This window comes from Henckelia pumila, chromosome 2, assembly GCF_033568475.1.
Source record: "Henckelia pumila isolate YLH828 chromosome 2, ASM3356847v2, whole genome shotgun sequence".
NCBI lineage: Eukaryota > Viridiplantae > Streptophyta > Magnoliopsida > Lamiales > Gesneriaceae > Henckelia > Henckelia pumila.
In genome coordinates this window covers 99,808,477-99,820,900 of record NC_133121.1, presented here as the reverse complement: position 1 = coordinate 99,820,900, position 12,424 = coordinate 99,808,477, and the positions used below count along the sequence as shown (strand labels likewise).

Below are 12,424 nucleotides of genomic sequence, written 5' to 3'. Positions count from 1 at the left end.
TTCCTCGACTCCGCGATGGCTCCACTGCACTTTCACCAACGAAATCAACTTGGTTCTGAGTTGCTTCTCTTTCCGATCAAGGATCTGAATCGGTCGCTCAAAGTAGCTCAGAGTCTCGTCTAACTCGGTTTCGTCAGGCTGAAGAACATGAGAAGGATCTGGATGATACTTTCGCAGCATAGAGACGTGAAAAACGTCGTGAATACCAGATAAAGACGGAGAAAGTGCAAGTCTGTAGGCAAGATCGCCTATCTTCTCGAGAATCTCGTACGGCCCGATGAATCTCGGAGATAACTTTACTCTCTTACCGAATCTGACAGTGCCTCTGAATGGAGAAATCTTTAGAAAGACTCGGTCTCCCTGATCAAAACTCAGAGGTCTACGCCTGACATTCACATACTTCTCCTGTCTATCTTGAGCTGACTTCATTCGGGTCTGAATGATCTTAACCTGCTCTGCCATATCTCTAAGCATCTCCGGTCCCAAATCTGGTTACTCGGACAAATCATCCCAAAACAACGGAGATCGGCACTTTCTACCATACAAAGCCTCAAAAGGCGCCATACCGATACTCGCTTGGAAGCTGTTGTTGTAAGAAAACTCGACAAGAGGCAAAGAATCCTGCCAACTAGTGCCAAAGTCTAGCACTACCGCTCGCAGCATATCCTCTAACGTCTGGATAGTCCGCTCTGACTGTCCATCGGTCTGAGGATGATAAGCTTTACTCAGATGCAATCGAGTACCAAGTGCCCCCTGAAGACTGTGCCAGAAGTGCGAAGTAAATCTAGGATCTCTGTCTGAAACGATCGACTTCGGCACACCATGCAATCTCACAACATTGCTAACATACAACTCAGTCATCTGATCATGACGATACGTCATCCTGTACGGAATAAAACATGCAGACTTTGTCAATCGGTCGATCACTACCCAAATGGCATCGCATCCTCGAACGGATCGTGGTAGCTTCGTGACGAAATCCATGGAAATGTGATCCCACTTCCATTCAGGAACAGATAAACCGTATAAAACCGACCGAAAAAACCGTACCGTATCACAAAAATAACCGGACCGAACCGTAATAAAATGGTTCGGTTTCGGACCAAAAATTTTGAAAACCGAAACCGAAAAAACCAAACCGTAATAGAGTAAAACCGAACCAAATCGGCCGATGCCCACCCCTAGTTTTATTTGACATTTGTAATTTTGTATATCTCAAACCTGTAATTAACTATTTTTGTGACGCCCGAGGTTGAGGAGGCGGGGAGTGATCGCCGGTGCCAAGAGGTTGCACGGACAATGAGCGGCTCCTGAAAGGCTTCAAGGCGGAGGGAGACATGAATGAACCGGTTCTGCCGGAATGAGAGGGATTCTGAGACTGTGTAGGTATGAGACTGCATAGTTGAGGAGAGTTTAAAAGATTTCATATGTGCTACTCATATCAAGAAGGTGCATCTTCTTTTCGGAAGCTCATCACATAAGAACTCCAAAGTTAAGCGTGCTTGACTTGGGGAAATTATAGGATGAGTGACCCCCTGGGAAGTTTCTCAGGGTGCGTGTGAGTGAGGACAAAAGCACGCTGAAAAGACCCGTCTTGATACAGTGGGGCATTACAAATGGTATCAAAGCCGACCTCTCTTAGTACGGTATGGTTCGGGGACAACCAAGCGGAAGCTGGTGGGCATGTGACACCCGGGGTTGAGGAGGCGGGGAGTGATCGCCGGTGCCAAGAGGTTGCACGGACAATGAGCGGCTCCTGAAAGGCTTCAAGGCGGAGGGAGACATGAATGAACCGATTCTGCCGGAATGAGAGGGATTCTGAGACTGTGTAGGTATGTGATTGCATAGTTGAGGAGAGTTTAAAAGATTTCATATGTGTTACTCATATCAAGAATGTGCATCTTCTTTTCGAAAGCTCATCACATAAGAACTGCAAAGTTAAGCATGCTTGACTTGGGGAAATTATAGGATGAGTGACCCTCTGGGAATTTTCTCAGGGTGAGTGTGAGTGAGGACAAAAGCACGCTGAAAAGACCCGTCTTGATACAGTGGGGCATTACAATTTTAGTTATCAAATTTTTATTTACAGTGTTTTATTTATTCTCTTATGTTGATCCTCTATGGTTTTTTTCTATTTCTCTTTCATAATTTCATGTAAAATTTTAGTTTCTGCCTTTTATCTGCAGATAGGAAAATTGGTAAAAATATAAACTTTAGCAGCATCAATTTTGTTTTACAATAATTGGTTTTTAGTTCAATTTATCTTCATTCTATAATTTTTGTTGAATCTCTTTTACAACTTCATGTAAAATTTTAGTTTCTACTTTTATTTTTTCTCATTTATTTGCAGGTTTTGTGCACTTTCATGTCCTGTATTTTTCTACACTTTTATTATTTCTACTTTATTTGCAGGTTTTGTACACTTTTATGTCCTATTTTTTTCTTCAAGATTATTACTTTTATTAGTCAATTGGTTATATTGAGTATTGACAGTTCATAATCCATCAGTATTAAAATTTCATGATTAAATTGTGTCATGTTTTGAAATTTTTACCCTTGACAATTACTCTAATTTAAGATTTTCTAATGTTATAAGATTGATATATGTCTTACATGAACGAATGTGTTGCATTTTTTTTTATCAAATATAATAATTTAATTACTCAATTGATTACATTGACTTCATTGAACAACGCAAAAAAAAAGTATATTAGTGTATTACGTTACACACACAACGCGTATGCCACTTAGCTACATAAGGTAAATTTAAGATCAATCGTTAACTCAAATATTAATAAAATTCTCTGTTTAATACATTTTCATCATTTTATATTTAACTTTGGAAATTCTATATTTTTATGGTTTTTTAAAAATAACTTATGAATTGATACATGTATTCTAATATAGTAATAAGATAAAAAAAAACATTATGATGAAAATGTATTAATTTCAAATAAATAAAAATTCAATTATAATTTAATATATTTATTTTCATTTCAACTATATATTTTTTTACAAAAGTTTATTAGATGGATTTAAAATTTCATTTTGAAAAATACAAACTTTATCTTATTATTATACTATATTATATTATACATATGTATATATATACATATTAATTTATTCAAATATTATAAAAATTTGGGTCGTAAAATCAAAACAAAAAATGATTTATTAATATAAATTATATGATTGAGAAAATTGATTTTAAAAAATAAAATAAAATTTTGTATATCATCTTGAATAATAACATGTGATTAATTTTGAATTATTTGAGAGATATAAAAAATGGACGATTTTACTCATGTATGTATAATTTAAAGTCAACTGAGTAGTTCTTTCATTTTGCTAATGTTATTAATTCCGTGTTAGACGTTTTAGTAATATATATTGTAATTTATTTAAAAAATTTTACACTATTAATTCTAAAATAATTACTTTTATTTCGTGTTATTAATTATTATTATTCATTTGAATATTACTATTTTTTATTTAGTTTATTATTATAACCAATCATATTATTAATGATTTTGTATTATGAATTTTAAAAATTAAAATAACATGTTTGGTTAGCAAGTTGGTGAATTCACTATTTCAAATATTGGTTTTTCAAAATTTATAAATTTAAAAATAATATAATTAAAAAAGTGCATATTATAAAGTTGGACAAAGAAAAACTTATATTATAAAAAATTTGAGGGTATTTATGTCATTTTAGCTAATAAAAATTGAAAAAATAATGATATATTACATTTCAAGCGCGCGTGCAATAACAATTATTGAATTAAGGATTTTTTAGCTAATTATTTGAAAAGTGGATGACTTGATAGCTAATTATTTTTTTATAGGGGGTTTTATGCTATATTGGTATTTCACAAGGGGCAGAATGCTATTAGCCCCTAATCAATATTTTATCTCTAATTTAAGTTTATAATATTTTTGAATTTGAATAATTTTAATATATTATTATATTTTTAATATGAAAATATATTATTATGATTTTTTTAATATTAATTAAATAAAAAATGATGTATTTTAACTTGTAAGAATAATTTTTTTCTTAAATATTATTAATATAAATTTGAAAAATAATATTAATGATGATTTGTTAATTTTTTAATTTATTTAAATATTTTATTTAATAAAATTTAAATTATATTTAATTTGACGGGTCCAACAGATCTAACCCGAATTGGACCCTCCGAGTCTGCGGGACGAGGCAGGGCAGGTCTCGGATTTTTCCAAACCCGCCCCCGTTGCCATTTTGGTTACGAGACATTATAATTAAAGATTTGGTTGTTTAATGTAGTACCTATTAGCCCATAAAAAAATTTATATATATATATATATATATATGTATAAAAAAAATAAGGGAACTTTATTATTTTAAAAAATATGAAAATTTTATTTTTAAAAAAAATCGATTAAATATCTACTATGCACAAAATATTATAAATGCAAACTCTGCTACCAGGGCCGTATAATAAATAAGGCCCAATTTCTTAGAGGTGTGTGGGAAAAAAATCTATTTATTTCTAAGACTTTTTTCCTCACAACTCACAACGCCCATCACAAAATCCAGAAAACAAATTGTTTTTAGCTAGGTGGATTGCTTTTAGGTATACCTTTAGATATGCTTGATTTTATTGTTAAATTATAAAAAAAATTGACTATTATTTGCTGTATAGTTTTTTATATTGTCTTAATTGATGTATTGATTTAATTAAAAATATTGTTATAAAATTAAAAGGACGTGAAAGATTCGAAAATGGTTAACATCCACCTGTCTGCTGCTCCCAAGTTACCGGTGACTTGTGTATATTAAGCACACGAGTTAGAGAACTATTATAAAAAGTAATTACACGTACTTTTTATTTTGTCTGTTTAAATTTCTAAATAAATATTAAAAAATATATAATACTAAAAATAAATTTATCATGTACACGCAAATCGACTCGAAGTAAAAATTATTCAACGACTATATATTATAAATATTAAAAATAATATATATTTCTGCAAATTTTCGCGTGTGCTTTTATGTATTAGTGAGCTACTTATTAAGTAAAAACGGTCCAATAAGCGAGGTGATTTATCATTCATCTGATATAACATTTTTTAAAAAAAATCACAAAAAATTATGTTAGTTTTGTGAAATGAATATGTTAAACATAAAAAAAAATTTAAAAATATATCTTTTCTATTTTATTAAAGTTGAGGGGTTGGTATGTTGGTAATTTGGTATGACCAACCCCTTTGTTTTTACCTTTTAATTAATATATATTTAATTACCAAAATACCATTTATTTTTGTCCAATTATAACTACTAATTTAGAAAAATACAACTTTTATAAAATTAATTTACTCATATACCAAAAAACACTTTTTAAAATTAATTTTTATTTTTATTTTTGATTTTTCGTAAAAAACGGACTGCATAAGCACGCAATGCGTGCACGCGAATACTAGTTTTTATAATAAATAAATATAGATGTGAGAGAGACCTATTCTAAAATATACATGTATGTTATTGCTTGAAATTGAAAGATTGGAGGTTCATGGATTTGGTCCAAACAGTTGGGATAGATTTGATATAGAAATGGACCAAAATCCTTTTATCCAAACATCATATTCAAAATGGGTTTGTTGGAAAAGATTTGATAGCGATAAAACAGATGTCATCATAAAAAATTGGATGACATTTATGATCGAAGTGGTTAGAAATCCAAGATTTCAAATACCATCAAATTATGATAAAATACTGATATAGAATCCACGTTCTTATGTTCCAGCAACCAAATCAGATTAAGCCCGCAATCACCCACAACATTCTTCCTAAAATTGGCCTATTTATTGCTTTGGAAACAGTAGTGAAAAGAAAATTAGCATGGACCATAAAAAAACTTTTGCACAAAACCAAGTCTAGTTTAGTGATTCACCAAATTCAAATTGCAAATCATCGTCGTACAACAGATAACTCACCATCTTGAGTTAAATGCTAAAGAGGATACAGAAGGGACATTTATTCTACACCAATTTTGCCCACAAGAATGAGGCCTACACAGTCATTCACTACAAATCATGAATTTGAACTCGATGGTTAGAGGGAAGAAATGCAGATTAAGAGAAACAAAACACCAAACTCGAACCAGAAAACGAAGAAAAATGCAACGATCCTACCAAAACCAATCAAGAACACTCAATAATCCCCGGGATTATCAGCTTCAGCATCGGGAGTCTCGAGTATCTCCTGTTCAGCTTCCTGCACTTCTTTCTCCGTCTTCCTGCCTTTCTTCGATTTGTAATACACGCTCATGAATGTACCAACGGCGCTGTACTTCTTCCTGCAATGCTCATAAAGACCTGCATCAAACATTCTCCAGAAGCTCTTCTCGCTGAGCTCAGAAACAGCATATTGAGGCTGGAAGCCATGGTTTTCAATCAACCAGTCCTCCATTTTACGAACTGCTCCAGCTCCATCAAATTCTTCACCCCTTAGGACAGGTCCCGGAGCATAGTAGACTCCAACATCAGTATACATTTGAGCGTAATGCGTGTCACCTTGCCTGTGCTGTTGCTCAAATCCTGGTTCTGGATACACCATGGTTTTAACAGGCAGCTTGAACAGTCTGTGAGGACAGAGCCAGAGGGGATACAGCTGAAAAGAGGAGCCTTCAGTATACATAATAATCACATGACATAGTTTCTTTTAATTGTGATCATGATGCGACTTGAAATCAAGGCGATGATCAAGGGATCTCATCTCTCCTCAAAAGGCATTCAGTCGAAAGTTTTATCCTTTTAGGTTGGATTCGATGATTTTTAAGAGGTACATTTACACGAGGATGGTGCATCTTTAACTCTCTCGATCAATCACACCAAGAAGATTAGCATTGTTACAAGAAGATGTTAAAACAAAGTATATCGTTAAAATAAAAATAACAATCACAAGGAACTATGCTGTGTGGGAATTATAGCATACAAAGAAAAAAAAAAAAGCATACCTCCATCTCGCGATGAACCCACTCCAAAGCATCTCCAACCTTATAAAGGGGAACGAGCATATCCTGAATGACGTGCATCTCATGATAGTAGTTCCTAATGGCTTCTCCTTGTGTAGCCTTGAGCAGAGAAACCTTAGGTGGCATCAGCCAACCAAGCAGATATCTGAACCAGCACTGATCTGCAAAAGGAAGGATGAGCTTTCCCTCCCAGTACAAACATCTTGTATGCCTGTGATAATATTCTCTGGTAGGGATATATTCAACGAACTCCCCCTTTTTCAATGCTGTCTCGGCATGCTGGTAAAACCACGGTTTGAACCACCAACCAACACTGTTGATTTTATTTCCCTTCTTCTTTGCTTCTTCTTTGGAAGCATAGTTTCCTGCCATGCACACGGCTTCTGTTGGAGAGTACACCATGGTCTCGACAAAGTCTGGAACCTTGTCAGGATTATCCTGGTCTCCATCCCTGGGTGCAAGGGAATCCATGTAGGCTTGTGCAATCTCCATTAGATTACCCACTACTGGCTTGTATGTTAGCTTCATGTACTCCTTAACAGGTATAAGCTTAATTTCAGCAGCAACAAGAAGTCCAAGTGTCCCCTGAGACCAGGGGATAGCATAGAAAAGATCAGAGTATTCATTGTCTTTTGTAGCTCTAACAAACCGGCCATCTGCCAAAACAATTTCATAAGCCACAACTGTGTCCGAGAACAGGCCATAAAGATGGGAGCTTCCTTCAATCCCGTACCCATTGATCAGACCACCCACAGTCAGATCATCAAGCTCTGCAACAACGGCGAGGGAAAGGTTCATCGGGACAGTGACCCTGGAAATCTGACCCATGTTGACCAAAGGCTCCACTCTAGCAATCATTCGCTCTTTGTCAACGTCAAGAACGTTCCTGAATGAAGAAAGATCAACCTCAAAATGTCGAGCACGCTTATAGTCCACATTGCGCATTCCAACGGCAATCCAAGGTTTCCGGGCTGTGCAGACTAAACCATCCTTCTTGGGGTTCCTCTCCTTGAGGCGTTTAACGACCTTCTTGACATTTTCATCATGCTCTTCCTGGCGCTTCTTGAATGATTTGCACTCAGACCTCACGTCTCCAAGGTAAGTGAGGAAGTACAACGTGAAGGAAATGGGAAGAACGACGAAGATAACAATTATCCATCGGAATTGGACAAAGTAATCCACCCAGATCTTCTTTCTCTTGGGACGTAACGGGGCCTCAAGATCAGACATCGCAAAACAATGAACAGGCCTACAGCATAAAAGAAACAACTGCAGAAGTAAGAAACTCGAGCAAAAACCACATTTGTAATGGTCAATGGCTGCGACAGCTAACAGCGAACCCAAAACTTCAATATAAGGCTTACATAAATATATCTAAAACCCAATAAAATTACAAGAAAAAATCTCCCCCCCCCCCCAAAAAAAAAAAGATGCTAATTAAGCTAACGAAAAATGACGAATAGAAGGTTTCATTAAATGCAGAAAGCAATTGTTTACAATCTCAGATAGAAGTTCCTAACATGAATAAATTTGAGTTTCCAAAGGAGAATCAAACATATAGCTTTTGTTATCACTAATTTTGTTTACAGCTAAAATGTTGAATCAGTAAACAAACAAGACATGGGTGAAAAAGGATCTTCCATTCAACATTAGATTTGAGCACCCACCCAACCACTAACAAAAAAACCCAGCTAATGTTGACTCCGAATGAAGCATAAAACACAGCATCCACAACCAGATCTAAAATCTGAACCGTAAGCAACAATGCATGGATCAAGCAAGAAACATCAAACTTCAAACGCATCAATTAAACATGAACAAATCCAAAACGTGGAAGTAAAAAAAACTCGATCATTCATCACATGAAAACACCAACATTATTTGAGGAAATTTAGCAAGGAAAGCTCGAAGAGAGTAGGAGAGGCATGTACCCGTGTCGGAGAGTGGACTGTGGCGTGACTGTTGAGGAGGCGAGGAGGTTGATATATATTATTTATAAATAATATAATATAATAATTTATAATATTATGATAGCGAAAGGGCATTTAGGTAAATTCAGGGTAGATCTGTTATTTGTTAATATTCAATTTGTTTGGCGCTTTGAATTTTGGTGGATCTATCGGAATGCGTTGATCTCGAGATGACTTTTGTAAAAGATTATTATGAAAAAGGGGAACTCGCTTTTTTTTTAATAAAACAAAAATATACGAAATTTGTTGAGAATTTTTAGTAAAAATTTTTTAGTTTTATTGAAATTTTTTTGACGAAAAAGCTGAAAAATACTTTTTAAAATCTCACTCAAAGACTCATGAGTTTTTTTTATAATTTACCAGTGAGACCTAGGTGCATGTAATGTATGTGTAATATAATAAAAAAATATGTAAAATAAAAAAAATTGAGAAAGATTAAAATTAAATAAATATATGAGATGGAAATAAGCTGATTAACACATTTCTTATAATTTTTTTACTAAAAAATATTTATTATAATTTTTATATTAGAGATGATAATAAATTTTAATTTAAACATGTTTGATCTTTAACAACATATGTTATTTGATGTTGACATCAAATTGATCAACCAAATCAATATACAGTACATATACTATAAGTAAAGGGTTTATAGTAATAGTTTTGATATTTTGAAATGTTTTTTTATAAACCAAAAAAAATACTAATTTCTCAAACTACAAAACTATTTTATTTTAATAAAAAATAATAATAAAACCTATTTTTACTAAATATATATCTTATCTAAAACTATCATATCCTAAATCCTAATGAATTATATTTTTGAATTTTGAAATTTTTTTTAGAAACGAAAAATACTCATTTCTCAAACTACAAAACTATTTTATTTTAATTTAATAAATAATAATAATAAAACCTATTTTTACTAAATATATATCTTATCTAAAACTATCATATCCCAAATCCTAATGAATTGTATTGTTGAATTTTGAAATGTTGTTCAAGTTGGTGGTGTGAGTCTGTGAGAGGTGGGAAATTTTTACATAAACTGTAGATCACGGATAATGCATCTAAGAGTGAAAATGTATCAATATATGTGGGGTTCACACAAAAAAGTGGACCTCATATGTATTGTTAACTCTCCATTTTATATGTTTTTTGGGACAATGCTGTATAGGTAGGATTGAATTTACCGAGTAGGTGACCGATTGATCAATAATTATAAATTCAACCCCTCTGCTAATATTTTTTCGAGCAATTCTGTCACACATGATTAGTCAAATACGGTTTACATGACTAATATAATTTGTAGGTTATTACGTTAAATCGAGATTTTTTTGAAAAACCGTTGCATATGCTTTGAAAACGGATTTTAAAGATAATATTACCTTACAATTTTACCAAAAAAAGCACCAACATCGGATGAATTTTAAAAATTACTCCAATGGCACCTCTAAGTGGGGATCTGAACATATGTCGAATCTAATATTTTATGTGTATATATATATACACATACCCGTAGATGGATCAATAGATACTTCAATTATACATAACCAATAAGAGAAAAGTTGAGCAACAAAGAAAACAGTTACATGAATAACATGTTAATCAAAATAATCTTTGACTTGGAGATAATAATCTATATGTCACACTATCTTATTCAAAAGCAGCCAACGTTTCGATATTCAAATTGTATAAATGATTAAAATAATAAATTCAACCCCCTATTGATATTTTTTCGAGCAATTCTGTCGCACATGATTAGTCAAATACGGTTTACATGACTAATATTTTGTAGGTTATTACTTTAAATCAAGATTTTTTTTTGAAAAACTTTTGCATATGCTTTGAAAACGGATTTTAAAGATAATATTACCTTACAGTTTTATCAAAAAAAACACCAACATCGGATGGATTTTAAAAATTACCTAATGACACCCCTAAGTGGGGATCTGAACAGATGTCGAATCTAATATTTTATGTGTGTATATATATATATACACATATCGGTAGATGGAGCAATAGATACTTCAATTATACATAACCAATAAGAGAAAAGTTGAGCAACAAAGAAAACAGTTACATGAATCACATGCTAATCAAAATAATATTTGACTTGAAGATAATAATTTACATGTCACACTATCTTATTCAGAAGCAGCCAACGTTTCGATATTCAAATTGTATATATGATTAAAATTATAAATTCAACCCCCCTACTAATATTTTTTCGAGCAATTATGTCGCACATGATTAGTCAAATACGATTTACATGACTAATATAATTTGTAGATTATTACGTTAAATCGCGTTTTTTTGTTTTGAAAAACCGTTGCATATGCTTTGAAAACGGATTTTAAAGATAATATTACCTTACAATTTTACCAAAAAAGCACCAACATCGGATGGATTTTAAAAATTACCCCAATGACACTCCTAGTGAGGATCTGAACAGATGTCGAATATAATATTTTATGTGTATATATATACACATACCCGTAGATGAAGCAATAGATACTTCAATTATACATAACCAATAAGAGAAAAGTTGAGCAACAAAGAAAACAGTTACATGAATCACATGCTAATCAAAATAATCTTTGACTTGAAGATAATAATCTACGTGTCATACTATCTTATTCAAAAGCATCCAACGTTTCGATATTCAAATTGTATAAATGATTAAAATTATAAATTAACATAATTCTGTTTGGATGAGTATTTTAAAAATATTTTTTTAGTGTTTTATAAATAAAAAATACTTAAAATATGTGTTTTGACAAGTTTTTTATTTTTTAAGGAGTGTTCTGCAATTATAATGGAATAAAATGATGGAAATCAAAATACATTACTTCTGAAATGCAAAAATATTTTTATAAAGTAATTGTTCAAATACATCTTTATTTTTAAAGTAAATTTTAAAACATTCATTTTAAAAAAACACTTATATAAATATTTTTTAAAGTACGTGTCGAAATGAATTTTTGTGTTGACAGATCAAACCAAATATTTTTATGCCGAGATATTTGTTTTAAAAATATTGTATGTCAGGTTTATTTTATTTTTTTTGTTTTTAAATGGTGATGCATGCCATCGAATGAGAACAAGGAAATCTGGAAATGGATCCCACAAGGGATACGTGGCCTTGCTGGCGGTCACGTTGTGTGGCAGTTGGCTGCACATGCTTTTGATTCCAAATGTCCTTTTCTGCCAACAGTATGCTTTTAGATATTTATTATTCACAAACAAAACTACTTGTACACCACACTTTCCTATATATCATTCATGTCCATGTCGCCACAAAAACAGGGAGTTTCTATTGAAATTCAGTATTATAATTATTGAATAGTTCATATGTAACATTAATTTCAAAAAGTGAACGATAGATTAGAAAATTCTAGAAGATGATATTTCTGGAAAGACGATAAATGATTT

The 12,424-nt window shown here is 32.4% G+C and overlaps 1 protein-coding gene across 2 annotated transcripts; it reads right to left on the bottom strand.

Annotated features, from left to right (window-relative positions):
- Nucleotides 1–6,005: 6,005 nt before the first annotated feature.
- Nucleotides 6,006–8,994, bottom strand: LOC140881882 (delta(24)-sterol reductase-like). Of its 2 annotated transcripts, none has more exons than XM_073287522.1 (3): nucleotides 8,951–8,994; nucleotides 7,002–8,268; nucleotides 6,006–6,655 (listed from the first exon to the last, which is right to left on the bottom strand). In XM_073287522.1, exons 2-3 carry the CDS (start codon nucleotides 8,247–8,249, stop codon nucleotides 6,197–6,199), a joined length of 1,707 nt encoding a protein of 568 aa, XP_073143623.1. In that variant the 5' UTR covers nucleotides 8,250–8,268; nucleotides 8,951–8,994; the 3' UTR covers nucleotides 6,006–6,196. The 2 variants fall into 2 exon arrangements, with proteins under 2 accessions (XP_073143623.1, XP_073143622.1); XM_073287521.1 differs by lacking the exon at nucleotides 8,951–8,994 and adding an exon at nucleotides 8,687–8,854.
- Between the last annotated feature and the right edge of the window lie 3,430 nt (nucleotides 8,995–12,424).

What these genes read in the sequence shown, in the direction of transcription:
- LOC140881882 (XM_073287521.1), bottom strand. Translation starts at nt 8,823, where the DNA reads ATGCGTTTGAAGTTTGATGTTTCTTGCTTGATCCATGCATTGTTGCTT. An exon ending in GTTTTTTTGTTAGTGGTTGG is followed by an intron (nt 8,269 to 8,686) that starts GTGGGTGCTCAA and finishes TTTATGCTGTAG; the next exon opens with GCCTGTTCATTGTTTTGCGA. An exon ending in GGGTTCATCGCGAGATGGAG is followed by an intron (nt 6,656 to 7,001) that starts GTATGCTTTTTT and finishes TCCTCTTTTCAG; the next exon opens with CTGTATCCCCTCTGGCTCTG.